General features: G+C 45.2%; 1 protein-coding gene across 10 annotated transcripts in view; it reads right to left on the bottom strand.

Moving 5' to 3' along the window:
- The window catches only part of BEND7 (BEN domain containing 7), a 92,319-nt gene that overhangs the window by 72,755 nt on the left and 2,910 nt on the right, over positions 1 to 16,654 (bottom strand). For 9 of the 10 annotated variants that reach the window (XM_037739023.1, XM_017529839.2, XM_017529837.2 and 6 more), the window contains exon 2: positions 15,908 to 15,991. The exons of the other annotated variant lie outside the window; for it this stretch is intronic. In XM_037739023.1, the coding sequence (XP_037594951.1) occupies positions 15,908 to 15,991 (84 nt within the window). The remainder of the gene's footprint in view (positions 1 to 15,907; positions 15,992 to 16,654) is intronic. 10 annotated transcript variants of the gene reach the window in all.

Below are 16,654 nucleotides of genomic sequence, written 5' to 3'. Positions count from 1 at the left end.
TAGGAAAGTGCAAAACTAAGACTCCAAGCTCCAGAGAAAGGGTAACATGTACTGAAAGCAAAAGCCAGGGAGAACAGAGCTGGGCTTCCTCCTTGTGGGCTTCGGGGATGTCTCGCTAAGGACACTGGGATCCAAACTGCAATTTCCTGACACAAACAGGGATACGACATCTTGATGTCCTAATGGAATTAGAATTCCAGTCCAAATGGAATTCAGTGTTCTGATATGATTTAGAAGAAAGGGAGGAAGCAAGGATGGGAGGGAGAGAGAGGAGTCCACGCTGATTACATGTGAGTGAGAAAAGGCGGCAAGAGATGAGGATGATGGGTTTGAGTGCATTACTGGGAGGTTAGCGGACCATTAGCAAGCGAAGGGAGGTCAGGTTTTGGAGGACGAAGGGGTGATGTGTTTGCACGTGTAACTGTTACCTGCTGGTTTAAAGTGAAGCTCACTAAACCTGTGTGAATGCTGGCAGATGGCTGAAGGCACAGAATGGGATTGTAGTTGGAAGCACTCGCTCAGAGAAAACAGGTGAAGCCACACTATGTCTTCTTTCCACGCCATTGTCCTGCAGTCCTCTCCTCCTAGACCGTCCTACTTCCTTCCCCTTGGCTCCTGGCAAAATCAGCTCAGAGATCACTGCTTCCAAGAAGTCTTCCCCAGAACAATTTAGTTGCGCAAGAAAATTTTAAGAGTCAAAAAGAAGATGAGCAAGACTGAGTGGGTTTTACAGTTAAACGCCTATCCAAGGCAGGATCTAAGGCGTGTCTTGTCCCTTCTCTGATTTCCTCTCCAACAGAGATCTGCACTGGATGCATCAGGCTTCTGGGTCCCTGTGCTGCACTACTCTACTAAGCTGCTCAAGGAACTAGCTGAATGGCAGGAAGGGCTCCATTCGTGAGACAAACCGGTGTCCAGGGGGCTGTCACAACAAGACATGGGTGCTGTCTGAACTAGCTGGTACCGTAACTACCTAGATATATTAGCACACATGGTGGAAACAAGGAAGCCACTGAACCAAACCATCGTTACAGATTCTGACTTAGTCGCATTGCTCCAAACTAAGAAGAATGAGGCTCAGATATTTCCTTTTAAATTGGAAATTGGTACTTGGGAGGCTGAGGCAGGAGGATCACTTGAGCCCAGGAGTTTAAGGATGCGGTATGGTATAACCACGCCTGTTAACAGGCTCTGCACTCCAGCCTGGACAACATAGCGAGATCCTGTCTCTTAGAAAAAAACAAACTGGAAACTTGGCCCATGTGAAGCTTGTTAGTTCTACAAAACGCAAAGATGAAATTAAAGTTTATGTTCATGATTCTTTGAAACACAAAGCAAAAGTCTCCAAAGGTTGACAATACACCTAGGAAAAAATAGAACAAGATTACAGATTAACAGCTGCTTCTGAATTCTAACAGTAACACAGGTCTTGCCTTCATTCAACAAGAAAATGTTCATAATTTGCTATTTGCAAAGAGACACCCTTTAAATAAAAGCTGAAATGCCGATCCTCTGCTCTCCTGTACAGAAAACTTCTGGAGTGTTGACACAGAAATGTAAATCTGCCCTCCTTCTGGGATGTAAATTTCCATATCTACCTCATTGATCAGGTAAGTCTAAACATTATTAAGTACCGTCTAGATTATATTTCTTCATTTAAATTTTTTAAATATTCTGAGTTAAATACACATGCTATTGAACAATTTCATTTTCAGTGTAAATACTATTAATGATGATGACAAATAGATCACATTCACAATGCCTTTTTCTTCCAAAGATCTCAAGGGGTTTGGGTAACTTTGGGCCCAAGGCACCTGGAGAATGGCAGCCTGCCCTGAGTGAGTCTTGCGGGAAATCTCTGGGACTAAGGCAACAGTAGCTTAAATCAGTGGCTTCCCAACTTTTCTGGCCATGGTTCATAGCAAGAAATACATTTTTCACGATGACTTAGAACTCACATACAGTTATGCATACCATGCACAGAACTCTTTCTTTTTTTTTGAGATGGAGTCTCACTCTGTTGCCAGGCTGGAGTGCGGTAGCACAATCTCAGTTCACTGTGACCTCCACATCCCCGGTTCAAGCGATTCTCCTGCCTCAGCCTCCTGAGTAGCTGGGAGAACAGGTACCCACCACCATGCCCAGTATGGTCTTGATCTTTTGATCTCATGGTCTAGTAGCCTCCTCGGCCTCCCAAAGTGCTGGGATTACAGGCATGAGCCACTGCGCCCAGCCCCATGCACACAACTCTTAACAAGGGTGTCATGAATTTCTCTTTCCTGTATGCAGTGTACCTTGATGTTTTCTATCTTACTCTATTTCTTTCTTCTTATGATTGCTATTGTTACTGTTGCAGTTAGTGTTGGTGACAATCCACTAAACTGATATCATGACCTACTTATAGGTCACAACCACTGGTGTGCAAAACACTGCCTCAGCGTCCACAGCTTCAGGACACTGGCCCGGGCCGTCTCCTCGCCCTCCATGCTCTCTCCTGGCTCCACTGACCATCTGCACAAGAGGACTCCAGCCCAGGTTCCACCTCAAGATGCCAGAGCCATACATCCAATTGCTTACCAGAGAGCCTCACTTGGACATCTTAAAAGCGATCTTAACATCATGTCTAAAAGTGTTATTTTATCACGACCCTCCCCCCGCCTGAGTAAACAGGCCAACTTAGCTGTAGGAGCCCAAAACTTGGGAGCTATTCCTCTTCCCTGCCCCCCGCCACAGCTGACTAGTAGTCACCAAGTGTTGCTTCTTACAACTGTGAAATTACTTTAGAACACAACTGCTTCTCCCTACCACCACCCCATCCTTGGTATCACTCAATGGGGCGACTGCCACAAGCCTTCAGGATTGCTCCCTCCCATTCTATTCCACCCTGAAGGTGAAGTGATCTTTCAAAAATGCAAATTGAATTACAGTGTGAACCTACATAGGGTGCCAATACCCCAGGATGGAGCCGCAGCTCCCCGAGGCCTCCTTGTCTTTCCTCCAGCCCTGGATCCTGCCTCATCTCCCCTATTCTATGGAGGTAGCTGGCTCTCAGGTCTGGCTGCACATGAGAACCACTGGGGCAACTTTTAAAAAATAAAAGCGCTGGCCGGGCACGATGGCTCACGCCTGTAATCCCAGCCCTTGGGAGGCCGAGGTGGGTGGATCACCTGAGGTCGGGAGTTTGAGACCAGCCTGACCAACTAGGAGAAACCCCATCTCTACTAAAAATACAAAATTAGTTGGGCATGGTGGCACATGCCTGTAGTCCCAGCTACTACTCGGGAAGCTGAGGCAGGAGAATTGCTTGAACCCAGGAGGCTGAGGTTGCAGTGAGCCGAGATTGTGCCACTGCACTCCAGCCTGGGTGACAAGAGCAAGATGCCATCTCAAAATAAATGAATGAATGAATGAATGTGCTCAGGCCTCCCTTCACAACAATTCAATCAGAATCCAAGAAGCGACTGTCTGTGCTCTGGCTCTGCCAAAGGCCTTCCTGAGTCTCAGAGGAGCCTGCGTACTGGTCCTCACATGCTGCCCCTTCTGTGTCCTCAGCCCCAACCCCAGATTTGCCCTTCAGGTCTCAGTTTCAAGGTCATTTTCTTAAGGGCCATATTCCTTACTTCCCCAGGCCTGGGAAGCCTCCTGTTCCATGTTCCCACAGAATCCGTAGTTTCTCTTTTCACAGCCTAGTGGGTTCTACCACCTTCCAGCCTGGCACAGTGGCTTCAGGAAGCATCTACAATATGAATATATTAATGCAAATTCTAACAACAGATATGATGAGAAGATATGACTGAGGAAAGCTGATGGGAAAACCCCGCCACTGATATGCAAGAGACAAACCCAGATCGGAGGCAACTGTACAGCTCTCCTTTCTGCAGAGTGTGCAGCGGGGTGGCAAGCAGAGCCCATTTGGTGCTTCAATTCAGCCACATCTTCTCATGAAAGCCTTCCCCGAGGGACATGTCTCATCTCCAGCTTCCTCCTAGTTCATTGCAGATGACAGGTGGGAAATTCAGTTTCCCCCAAAGCTGCCTGTCTAGAATGACCAAGTAAACCAGGGAAGCTGGGTCGACCCAGGGCCACCCTGCTCCACCGTGTGCTGGCACCAGGCCCTCCCTCCCAGCGGAGAGTTAAAAAGAGGAACACTGAACTTGTAGAGAAATGCTAAAGCTAATATTCCTGCAGCCACTCCTCAACTACATTTCATGCCGTGCATATTAAGGTACCCATTAAAGTCTTGCTAGTAATCGAAAAAATTATCTATGTGCAATGAGAATGAGTTAATGCAACAGAGGAACTTTAACTTTTGCATCTCCTGACTTTTTACTTTTAAGAGGTCCCTTAACCTTGCTTGCGTTTTGGTGGGGGTCTTTACATTTCCTGTGGAGGTGTAAAGTCATACTTGAGGTATAACTCCATTCACCATGCGAGCAACTTCATGGTCTATTATGTTGCATCAACTTTTTCTGTAAAAATAAATTGTTAAGGATATTATTCCTGGAACAGAATAAATTCTTGGAATCACTGAGTAACTTATGTAGTGTTCCACTGTTCCAAGAACACATTACTTATTTTATCATGACAATGTAAAGGTATTAATCTTTTGGCTTCCATTTCAACAATGAGAAATGCTGTGAGACGCACAGACACCTGCATTACATTTCAGCTCAAGTTTATATCATCCATAAACATCTCTGTTTTGGACACCTCAGCCAAACAAATGCTCACAGAATACTCGATGTAGCATTCAATTTTATGGAACTATAAAAGTTCCTTGCTGTTAATTACAGAGACAAATGTCTCATCACACATTTGGTTACCAGATAGCATAATTAGTTTTCTCCATTAACCTTTCAGATATAAAATTTGATTTCAAGTAAAAAACATTGTAAACCCCTTGGAATCCAAATAACACAGTATATTTCTGCATGTTTGAAAAAAATGCAATCATAAGAAAACAATTTTATGGATTCTTATTTACAAGCATATTGGTTGTATGGAACACTGAAAAAAATATGTCTAAACTTTGTAATGATTTGAGAATATATTATCAAATATATGTGCGATAAGCTATCCTTTGTAGAGAAATGAGGCACAGTAACCTCACCCAGTGGAATGTCCCCTTTGACCTCTGTCTCCTAACTATGGTCATGTGGCCAAATTGTTTAGTGCAGCCTCTCATCCGCTCCCCCTTCATCCTGGCATCTGTGAGACAATGGACCAGGGAGGTGTGTTGTTTAGTTGATGGCAATGGAATAGTTTTTTTCCTGTTTAAAGCCAAATTGCCTTCAGGATGACTGATTCCACAACCCTGGCCTGCCACGGGCCGTGCTGTAGCTTACCTCCGGAGAGGGCACGTTTGACCAGCACAATGTTTAGATGGTGTGCTATCAACATTGACGTACGTTTATCCTGCCAACCTGTGGAGGCTGGGATGAAGACCTCGTGTGCCGCATGGGACAATACTGCACAAGGAAACGGCCTCAAGTCAACCAGTCGTCCACTCTCATCTACTGATAACTGGAGGCGCATTACCTTTTAACATGTTTAACACGGAACTCATTCATGTATTCAAAAATAGTTATTAAGAGTCTACTCTGTGCCTATTTAGTTATTCAAAAATAGTTATAGGAACAGAGCACTGAATACTCAAGAGTCTTGCTCTGAAGGAATTCAAGCTAAGACTGGAAGGATAAATAAAGGATCGTGGACGCGAGGGTAGTTGAGGTCACTCTAGGCAAAGAGGCTGGTAGAGTGCATGCCAGGGTCACAGTGTTGCAAGATTCGAGGGGTGCTGTCCCTTGTGCCATGTGAGTCTGCGAGACCACAGCTTGAGAGGGTGGAGGCTGGTGACACTCAGGGTGCAGTAGCGCATCCTGTCTCAGAGTTAGATTTTAAAGGAGGGGGACTGCTACCTAACGAAACAGAAAACAGGCTGGGCGCAGTGGCTCATGCCTGCAATCCTAGCACTTTGGGAGGCCAAGGCAGGTAGATCACTTGAGGTCAGGAGTTCAAGACCTGCCTGGCCAACATGGTGAAACCCTGTCTCTACTAAAAATACAAAAACTAGCCAGGCATGGTGGTGTGTGCCTGTAATGCCAGCTACTTGGGAGGCTGAGGCAGGAGAATCACTTGAACCTGGGAGGCAGAGGATACAGCGAGCTGTGACAGAGTGAGATTCTACCTCAAAGAAAAAAAAAAGTTTATTTAACAAGTACTTATGATATTTCCTAGAATGTGCCAGACACTGTTCTGCAAACAAAAATGCAAAGAGATCAGGTTAGATGATAGCAGGACACACACAGGCTCTGAAGAACTGACACCAAAGGAGGTTTTTCGATTTCTAGTGCAAGAGGGCATTATATTTAAGTGTTCAAGTAAAGGCCATATTTCTCAGTCTCCATTGAAGACATATGTGACCATATGAAAAATATGTTTTGACTGGAATATCTGGTTATATTCTTTAAGAAGCAAGCAGAATAAACAAAGCAAGCCCTTGCTGCCCTTTTGGGGTTTTCTGTTTGTTTTTGAGACTGGGTCTCACTTGTTGCTCAGGCTGGAGTACAATGGTGCTATCTCAGCTCACTGCAACTTCCGCCCCTGCCGGGCTCAACTGATCCTCCCACCTCAGCCTCCTGAGTAGCTGGGGCTATAGGCATGCACCATGACACCCGGCTAATTTTTGTATTTTTTTGTAGAATATTTTTTTTTGCAGAAGAGTGGCAGGCGTGTCAATGAAGTGAGGAAGTGCACTGCCTAAAATGTAAGGAAGGGGGGCTGCTGCAGGGATGAAAGGTTGGCTGTACATGGAGGCAAGAGGGCAGCGTCAGGAATCAGCTGGAAGAAGTCACCAGGGGGCAGTTCATGCAGGGTCTCCGCTGTCATGCTAAGAAGTGTGGGTACACTTAGACGATAAAGAATTTCAAGTATCATTTCTCTAATCCCAGGACTGTGGGAGGCCAAGGCAGGAGGATCGCTTGAAGCCAGGAGTTCAAGATCAGCCTGGGCAACTAGGGAGACCCTGTCTCTATAAAATATCAAAAAATTAGCTATGTGTGGTGGCGCATGCCTGAAGTCCCAGCTATGTGGGAGGCTGCGTAGGTTGAGCCCAGGAGTCGGAGGCTTCAGTGAGCTATGATTACACCACCGTACTCCACCAGGGCAACAGAGTAAGACCTTATCTCTGAAAGATGGAAAACAGTTTCAGGCGAGGAATAGCCCAAGTTGCAGACAATACTCTGAGGTGCCTAAAGGCACCGTGCGGATGGAAGGCTGCAGGCTGCAGGCTCAGGTCTCTGTCCTGCCCCCAGCCCCGCTCCCCTCTACGCCGCAGGCACTGCTGTCCAGGTCACTTTCTCTGATAATCTGCTACTTATAAGGATAACGAACTTCCTGCATCAATGTCCCAGGTCTATTTTTAACTTGGAGATGCAAAACACAATGGTTCAGAATCTTTATTTCACTGTATAGATGGCTACATGATTTTCTTTCGAAAACAAAATCATAGGCTGAATTAACACATTTCCTTAGATTCTGCCCTTCATGAATTTAGTTATTTATTTTTTAATGATTTGGTCATGACCAGTGTAAGAAAAGTGAAAAACCACAATATATCACACTGTTCATTTATAGGGCAGTTGCTGAGCCTTCGTGAGAAACAGAAAGAAAGAGGTGGCTTTTTCTCAGGACAGCTGCTGCCCCCACGTGGGCCGCAGCGAGCAGACTACAGGCTGGATGCCAGCCCTACTGGCCCCTCACCAGGCCCCATGGGCAGGTACAACTCGGGCGGCTGTGGGCAGGGGCCCAACTCCCTCAGAAACCCAACAGGCAGGAAGGTTTGCTGGTGTGATCTTTAATGCATGGCTGTGTGTCCTTAAATTAAGGTAGAAAAGCTGGCTTCACGTGGAACCTGAGAAGTCAACAACGTCAACATCAGTTTAAAGACGGGCTAGCACTATCTGAAGCACCTTTCTAAAGCTGTACCTGTGTTCGAGCAGAATAAGGAACAAGTAGAACAAATGTGATTTTCCAATTTGGGGTTTCAACGTGTCACTAGCTTTCATATGCAAGTTCTCCTTTTCAGTCTCCTCTAGATTTGAAAAAAGAAGTTGTATCTCACAAATCAACATCAGAAATCCCAAATTTCTACTCTAGTATATTACAGAAGCTTCTTCGAGTTAAATGAGGCATCTTTTAGTTTGGCTCACTAAATGTCTCTCAAATCTCAATATAGCAGTATACAGTAAATCTTCAGAGTCCTAACTACAGCGGCCAATATATTCATGCATTTAAATCACATATCTGAGGACCTATCAGCAGTGCACCTATTATGGATACAGCATTGTGCTAGGTTCTCAAAGGATCCAAAATGAATTCAGGTCACACTTGCCCTCTAGGATCGACAATTTACATTAGGAGAGATTACCAGAGTCCTGCAAATAAACACCTCCATTTCCATGTGGCAGCTGTGAAGGTTCGGGGGAGGATTTGCAGGGTGACTTGGAGCACAACAAAACTACACATGAAAATAAGTAAATATTAGGGATCACATGGTAAGTGCCAAAAAAGAGTAATGTCATTACCTAGTGCCCAAGTGATGAGAGGAAAGGATAACTCCTAAATTTGGGAGAAGGAGGGAGCATGGGATGATAATAACACAAACACAGCATTTTCGAGTTTGAAAAAGTGTTCTACCTTACAGGATTTCCCACGTGCATCAGGAAAACGTGGCAATGGTGGTGAGGGCCAACATTATTATTCTATTAGAGATGACAAGGAAAACCCCTCAAGAGTGTTATCCAAGGTGTTACAACTGGGAGCCTGAGATTCGAGGCAAGGTTTTCTGGCTGTAAATCTGCCTTCTCTCTACTACGCTATGCAAACTGAGAAGGCTTACAGGCCAAGGCAATATTTGAATTGGGCTTTAAAAACCAGTAAGAGAGACAGGATTTTACTAGAAGGAGTTTGGAGATGGGGTAAGGCCTGGTAGGAGGCTAGGATGGAGAAGAAGCCACGGGCAAAGGGCGGGGAAGGGGCTGGCAGGGTGCTTTAGGTGGGAATGATCAGTCCAGTTTGACACAGCACATGTTTTCAGTGAGGCTGAAGAGCAAGAGAAGGCTGAAAGGTGGTCTAGAAACAGACAGTGAACCGAAAGAGCCTAGAGCGGGGCCTCATCCCTCCAAGGCAGCGTTCTGCAGCGCAAAGATTACAGCCAGGCCATGTTCAAATTCCAGACCCAGGCTTATGTCTCTTAGCTATGACCTTATGCAAATTAATCATTCGAAAGGCCCATTTTTCTCATAAAAATGTAAAAGTGACAACACCTTCTCAGAGCTTGTCTCAGCGTTAAATGGGACAAAGTGAGGGAGTGCCCAGCACACACGGGAGATGTAAACAAACCCTAGCTCCTTTCTTCCCGGCAGGAGGGGTTTTTCCAGGCCGAAGCTCCTGCCGACCCCATTCCTTCTCCCTGAGGTGCCCACTCTGTGCCTGGAAGTCCTGCTTTGCTAGGAAGCCGGCTGGCTCAAGAGAAGGCAGTTACATGAAAGCTGGAGACAGGGAGATGCAGATGTGTCCAGCTCAGACCGTGCGTAGGAAACACTCAGTGAAGAGCTTTGCCTTGATTCTAGAAACCATGACAAGGCAGCTGAGGGCTCTGAGCTGGAGAGAGGGTGAGGAGTTACGTATTAAGATCTGCCCGTGTGGGCAGATTGGAGCAAGGAGTTGCGACAGCTCTGACAAGGTGAAGAGCTCAGAAGTGGATGTCAGGAGACCCGACTGGAAAGTGTGGTGAGCTACTAATGACCATGTAGCCTTGGGCAAATCACTTTCATCCCCGATCTCAGGTTCCCATTTGTAAAACATGAGGCAGACCCAACACCAACCTCACAGTGCAGCTGCAATAGAAACGAAAAGAGAAATGCGAGTAGCTAGACAGCCTAACTATAAATGCCTCCCAAACTTTAGGCAACAAGTAATACATGACAATGACAAAGTTCTGCATCCACAGCTACTGAAACACATTTTTTGTGTGCACATAAATTTAAAGGAGCCGTCGGTATTTAAACTTCCTCAAGAGGCTCTCCAAACTTTGACTTTACTTGCAATTGTTTTTGAAGCTCATTTTTCAGTCCTAGAGTATAACTGGGCACATCAGGTGCTATATGAAACCTGGGGAACTGTTCAGACTAGGGGTTTTAAAATAGTGTCTGGGGCACCCTAACATTCTGCAGAGGCCCACGGAGGAATGTGGAACACATGTAAGGTGTTCTGGGTCTTCTCGACCTTTCTTCAAGCAGCTCTGCTACCCTCTGATCTGCTGGACAGGCCGGGGGTTCCGCTTGGGAGCGCGCTTGAACAAAGCATACCATGTGGTGAAGGGCTTGCTTTGGAGACAGGCAGACCTGGCTTGCATCCTGGCTCCGCCACTGAGAAAGGCTGTGAACTCCTCAAATTCTTCATCCATAAAGAGGGAATGACAGTACCTTTCTTGGGACAATGAATGGGATAACATTTACAAACTCCTTTACATAGTGCCTGGAACACAGCATGCTCTGGGTAAATGACACCTTCTACTACTGGCCACGTTGCTAACCCCAAGAGACTCTCCTGGTCGTCTGCCCCATTCACTTCGCCACCAAAAAAGGAGAGAACTGACATCAAAGAGGCCAGGGACACAAGGACACAGGGGCCAGGGAGCTGAAGGTGGAGCTTTCCGGAGGGAGGAACAGAGGAAAGCACTTGCTTCCAAATACTGGGATTTTGGGGTTCTACTTTTCCCCTCTTTCCCCTCTCGCCTCTTCACTTTCTCTGAAGTTACAACTCCTGCCCAAGGAATGGTTACACACCAGACCCTTCTTCCTCTTGGGAGCACGGACTTAGCTCCCAATCCTTCTGAAACCAACCAAGAACCAGGGTGGGACCCAGGCCACCTGATTCCAGGTGAAGAAGAACCCTCCATCTTACAAACCGACCTGCCCAATTCGCCAGGGAGGAGAATGATGCTGTGGCTAGGAGCTAACTCTCTAACTTGTAAACACGCACAGGAATTTTTCGAGTGTGTCCTCTTTGGGGAGATTCTGGGGACTCTAGTGGGGGCAGCTGTCGTCGAGAAAGCCACTGAAAAGAGATTCAGAGTTGCCCGGGCACAGTGGCTCATACGTGTAATCCCAGCACTTTGAGAGGCTGAGGCGGATAGATCACGAGGTCAGGAGTTCAAGACCACCCTGGCCAACATGGTGAAAGCCCATCTCTATTTAAAAATACAAAAATCAGCTGGATGTGGTGGTGTGTGCCTGTCATCCCAGCTACTCAGAAGGCTGCGGCAGAATAATCGCTTGAAACTGGGAGGCAGAGGTTTCAGTGAGGCAACATCGCACCATTGCACTCCAGCCTGGGCGACAGAATGAGATTCCGTCTCCAAAAAAAAAGGGAGAGAGAGAGAGAGATTCAGAGTTTCAGAGATCTCAACTGCCATCCTGTGTGCTTAATCTACAGAAAGCTGAACAACTGAACTGAACATGAAAAAGAATAACGAGAACAGGGCTTGGCATGGATGCACATGGAGCGCAATGAATTTTTGTTGAATGCATAAATGAATGAGACTGAACACCTGAAAAAGAAACATGTTTCAAACGTACATACTATGATAAAGCTAACCCAACATTCAATGTATAAAAACGGACTTCATTTAATATTTGCATTACTGCTATGAATAATAAAATTAATTGTCTCATTAAAACACTTCTAAAAGTCTCCTGCTAGCAGCTAAGGTCTCCCCCATGCGCCTAGGCATTGTATGGCTCTGCATGGCAGAGGGGAAAGATCTTTGAGAGGTGGCCTGGGTTCCTCCGGCCTTTTCGAGCGTGTCCTCTTTGAGCAGGTCAGATAACTGAGCTTATTCTGAGCAGGTCCTATTCATGAGCAGGTCAGATAACTGAGCTTCGGCTCCCATTATTACAGGAATCATCATCTGCCCTAAATACTCCACAGGTATATGGTAAGAAAACAGATGTAAAGCACTTTCTAAACCATAAAGCGCAGCACTCATGGTTGATTTATAATGATGGTATTGGTGGCTCCCTCGCCCTTCCCACCTGGAATCTTCTCCAGGGAGGAGAAATACAGGGCAACTCTTTCCTGTAGTTCAATAGCTTTGCTTTGCAGAGCCCTCCCCTCTGCCCTATTTACTACTGCCCCAACCATTCACATTTGTCATTTAATTACTGTTCACAGAGAGGCGGTTAAGTGGAGTGTTCAACGCTCAGGCAGAGGTTCACTGGAGCCCCACCTGTGGCACTTCCTACTTGGGAGACCCTGGGCAGGTCACCTTGACATCTCTAGGCTCATCTACAACATGGGGATGATGAGAATTCGTACAGACATGCTATGAAGAGCAAATCAGGTCTTTCGGATGAAGTGATCAACGTCCTGCCTTGCACACAGTAAGTGCGCAAACAACTGCAGCCCTTTCGATTGCTGAATACTGCTCCCTGTTTCCCGAATTTGTCCAATTTCCTCCCCAACTGGATTTGAATCCCCGAGATCAAGGTCCGTGTCCTATCCATTTCTGCGACTATCTCTGACCCCACTCCCATCCCAGAAAAGAGCTGAGTTCAGAGTATGTTCTTATAAAGACACTGGCTGAATTGATTTAAAGCAACTGTTTTCCTTCAAACGGTGCTTAAATCTTCTTCGCAGTCCCATCACAAGCAGCTTGAGAAAGTCAATGTCCACAGGGTAAAGTAACCTCTTCTGACCCTATCATCCAATTAAAAATATGTGAGTAGGCCAGGCACGGTGGCTCACACCTGCAATCCCAGCACTTTGGGAGGCTGAGGCAGGCGGATCATGAGCTCAAGAGATCGAGACCAACCTGGCTAACACGATGAAACCTCATCTCTACTAAAAATACAAAAAATTAGCCAGGCGTGGTGGCGTGCACCTGTAGTCCCAGCTACTTGGGAGGCTGAGACAGGAAAATTGCTTGAACCCAGGAGGCGGGGGTTGCAGTAAGCTGAGATCCTGCCACTGCACTCCATCTCAAAAAAAAAAAAAAAAGTGAGTAATTCCTAAACCACACGGCCAAGCCGTTTATACTACCAAGCTACCCTGCCATGTGAGATGCGCTACCTTAGTTAACAGCCTAAAAATGTTCCAGAGAAGTAGACTTGATGTAGAAACCTCTGTCACATTCTGGAAGACTCTTTTTCACCTAGGACATAAACTTTGATCTTACAGATGCAGACAGTATTAAAAACAACACATATGTTTGAATGTAGAAAATCGTGTAGAACATCCCTGGGACAGTGCGTCAGTACTTTGTTATAAAAGAGAGAGTTCTATATTTTGGTACCAAACCCCCTTGGACGTCAAAAGCTTCCCATAAAATTCTACATCTTTCTGGACAGGCTTCAGCAATTTATAAAATAAACATGCCTGAAATGCTTAAATCTATGTTTTGAAAAGGATAACTATAGAACTATAAACCATAACACTGTCAACAAAAAATTCCTACTCTCAGAGGCCATCAGTAACTACTCCCAATTGCTCCAGAAATCATGCTTCTGTGACAGTTTCTGTTATTTTTTTAACCCACCTGGAGATCACAAAATAAAAATGTTATTTGGGAACCAACTAGGTCATGCCTTCAGAATGAGCAAAAGATTGGGAATAACACACAGCACACACCCAGGCTGTTCAATCTTTTGTCTCAATGTTGAAGGCCTTCTGGAGCAACCACATTGAAAGTGTATCTATCCCAAGCCTGGTCTTTCACTGGAATTCTTGTATCTTCCTCAACTCGGACTAGGAGGAAGGAAAGCCACCTACGTCTACCACCTTCAGGAGCTTCCAGCTCACTGAGTCCTGGGCACTAGCATCTTGTTGCTCTTCAGTTTCCCCTCTCTTATCCTGATAATTCACTTCCTTCACAGCATCCTTACCATCTTCCTAATACACAGCAGAAAGCACGGGAAAGCCTGCATTGCTAGAGAAGAATTAAATCAAAGACATGGTGATCCATTTGCATCGCGAACGTACATTTCCTACTAAAGGGCAAATTCTTTATTTCAAATGGCTATACATAGTGGTACTTTGATAATACAGAATTCCAACTGATGAGCTGAGCATGGTGGCTCACGCCTGTAATCCCAGCACTTTGGGAGGCTGAGACGGGTGGATCACCTGAGGTCAGGAGTTGGAGACCAGCCTGGTCAACATGGTGAAACCCTATCTCTACTAAAAATACAAAAATTTAGCCAGGCATGGTGGCAGGTGCCTGTAATCCCAGCTACTCGGGAGGCTGAAGCAGGAGAAACGCTTGAACCCGGGAGGCAGAGGTGGCAGTGAGCTGAGATCGTGCTATTGCACTCCAGCCTGGGCAACAAGAGTGAAACTCCGTCTCAAAAAAAAGAAAAAAAAAAAAAAAAAGAATTCTAACTGACCAAGTTTAGGGGACTGGAAAGACTGAAATCCATGAATATTCTCTTTTTGGGTCACAGCATTTTACTTGATTATTAACCTTTTGGCTCCTAGCTCTCCTAACAGTAAACAGGTCCTGGAAGCAGCGCTGGCCCCAGTAATATTCTTTCCCTCGGCAGAAGGATCCACATGCCCTCCATCATCGCTCATGTAAGAAATGCTGACATTTCCCTCCTATTTTTCCTCTCAACCTATATATTAATATTTGACTTCTTCCCCGTGCATCCCAACCCACCCTTTCCACCCCTCAAAGCAAAACCAGAGAGATTCTGGCAAGAGCTTTGTCTGAAGGAAGACCCACACTGGGTCTGAGCGGCAGTCCTGCTACCTGAAGTTTCCCTTGATGGGGTAATTGTGGCCTTGCTTGTAATCACTCTCACTCTGACACCTCTCATGTTCTGCTTCCTTGCTGTGCAGTGCTGGGCCCTCACCCTGCTACCTGCGACTGCAGAGGTCTGAGGCGGACAAGGTTAAAGACAAACGCCACCATCTACTCTCCACTCTGACCTTATGGGTACCTCACTCTTAGAGGCAAAATCCTCAATGGTTTCATTTTTGGCTGATGGTGTGCAAATAAAAAAATTACACATCCTAAGTCCTTCCTGCACAGTATTTGCACCAACACTGCACCTGGAAAAGGTGGCAATGTTTGTGGCTACCTACCCAGCCATCGGGCAGCTACACTTGCTGGAAAGTCTTGGAGATGCCGCTTTAGCTCTGCTCACCCCTGAGGTGAGCTGGGAACAAGGATAGTAAGAGGAAAGCATGCAGTTCCCCCACCCCAAAATGCTGGTGTCAAAGGAGCACGAAGCCAGGAAAGTGAGGAGCTGCCCGACGATAACTAGCACTATCAAGAGCTGGTTAGGCAGACAATCACATTTTTATTTTCCTTATGCTTTTTGACTGTAGATTTAATTTAATTTTGTCATGGCAGGATTAGCAACTGGGCCACAGAGGTGAAGGGACATTATAATAAGACAGCACATTAATCCTCTATCCCACCCAAGGCAGAAGCAAAACCAAACAAATAGCAGCTTCCTGGAAATTGAATTTCTGTTATCCAGATGTCAAAGATGTAATACCCCAATTACACAAACTATTGCCAGTGAAGCATGCCAGCGAATATGCAATGTAAATGGGGTAAGCGCAGAGCCACAAAACTGCACAGTCAGCATCTGGCTCTGTGAGTGAGTGATAATTAGCACTGTGTGTAGACACTAATAAACATTTATGTCTGAAATTACAACTTTTAGCAATGTTAATAAGGGATATATTGGCAATCTGTAAAATAAAAGGTCTTGAAAAGAATGTCATACATTAAGCAACGGCAGACATTTCCCGTTCCTCAACAATTTCCTTTTTTCCCCCTAATTGCAAATGGCCACGATGTTTTGCTGAGAAATTAATTGATACAGGAACCTACCTAAAAAAATGGGTTGTGTCTCTTTGGCCTGCCCATTAACATCGTTGCTGAATTCTGGGATCTTATATACCTCATGGTGATAATCTGGCATGAGAAAACAACCAAAAATTAGCCTCCTAATGACCTCAAGACAGAAATAAGCAGTCAAGTCTAGACTGTCATTCTATTTAGTATGTATAATCTATAATTTTTAAATAAACTTTTTGAGAAATCAATTATCACAGAATTTGTAGTCAATAATAATTCCTAAAACTTTGCTTATTCCGGAGTATGCAAACTTGAAAAATTACTTTGACTAGAGAAAACGGCTTTGCTTGATCACATCATTTTCACGGTAAATTTTGCCCACAGCTGCCAATTTTTAGGCTTCTTTTCTTTGAGGTGACAAGTATGTTTATAGGGAAAAGAAATATCTTGCCCAATCATAGAGAAGGGGAGGTTTCCAAATTTCTCTTCACAACCCATTTTCACCAGTATATCAACAGTATGCTTTAAAGTTAGCCAGCACTACAGTTTTCTCAGTTTACCCAGCAAAATCTCAGCCTTTAAGCAGCTTAAAGGCAAGCACACATGAAAAATACTGATTTGTTATTTCAAATGGATAGCATAATTTGGATAAGAAAGCAAGATTTTCATCTTTCACAGAAGTGACTCTCACATTCAAGCTACTGTACTTTGTTTAATATGCAATACTTTATTTTCTAAAACTGCACCTGCAGAGAGAGAAGAATGACCCATAATTTACCA

This window comes from Cebus imitator, unplaced genomic scaffold, assembly GCF_001604975.1.
Source record: "Cebus imitator isolate Cc_AM_T3 unplaced genomic scaffold, Cebus_imitator-1.0 Scaffold61, whole genome shotgun sequence".
Classification (NCBI taxonomy): Eukaryota; Metazoa; Chordata; class Mammalia; order Primates; family Cebidae; genus Cebus; species Cebus imitator.
This window is presented reverse-complemented; position numbering and strand designations above follow the sequence as displayed.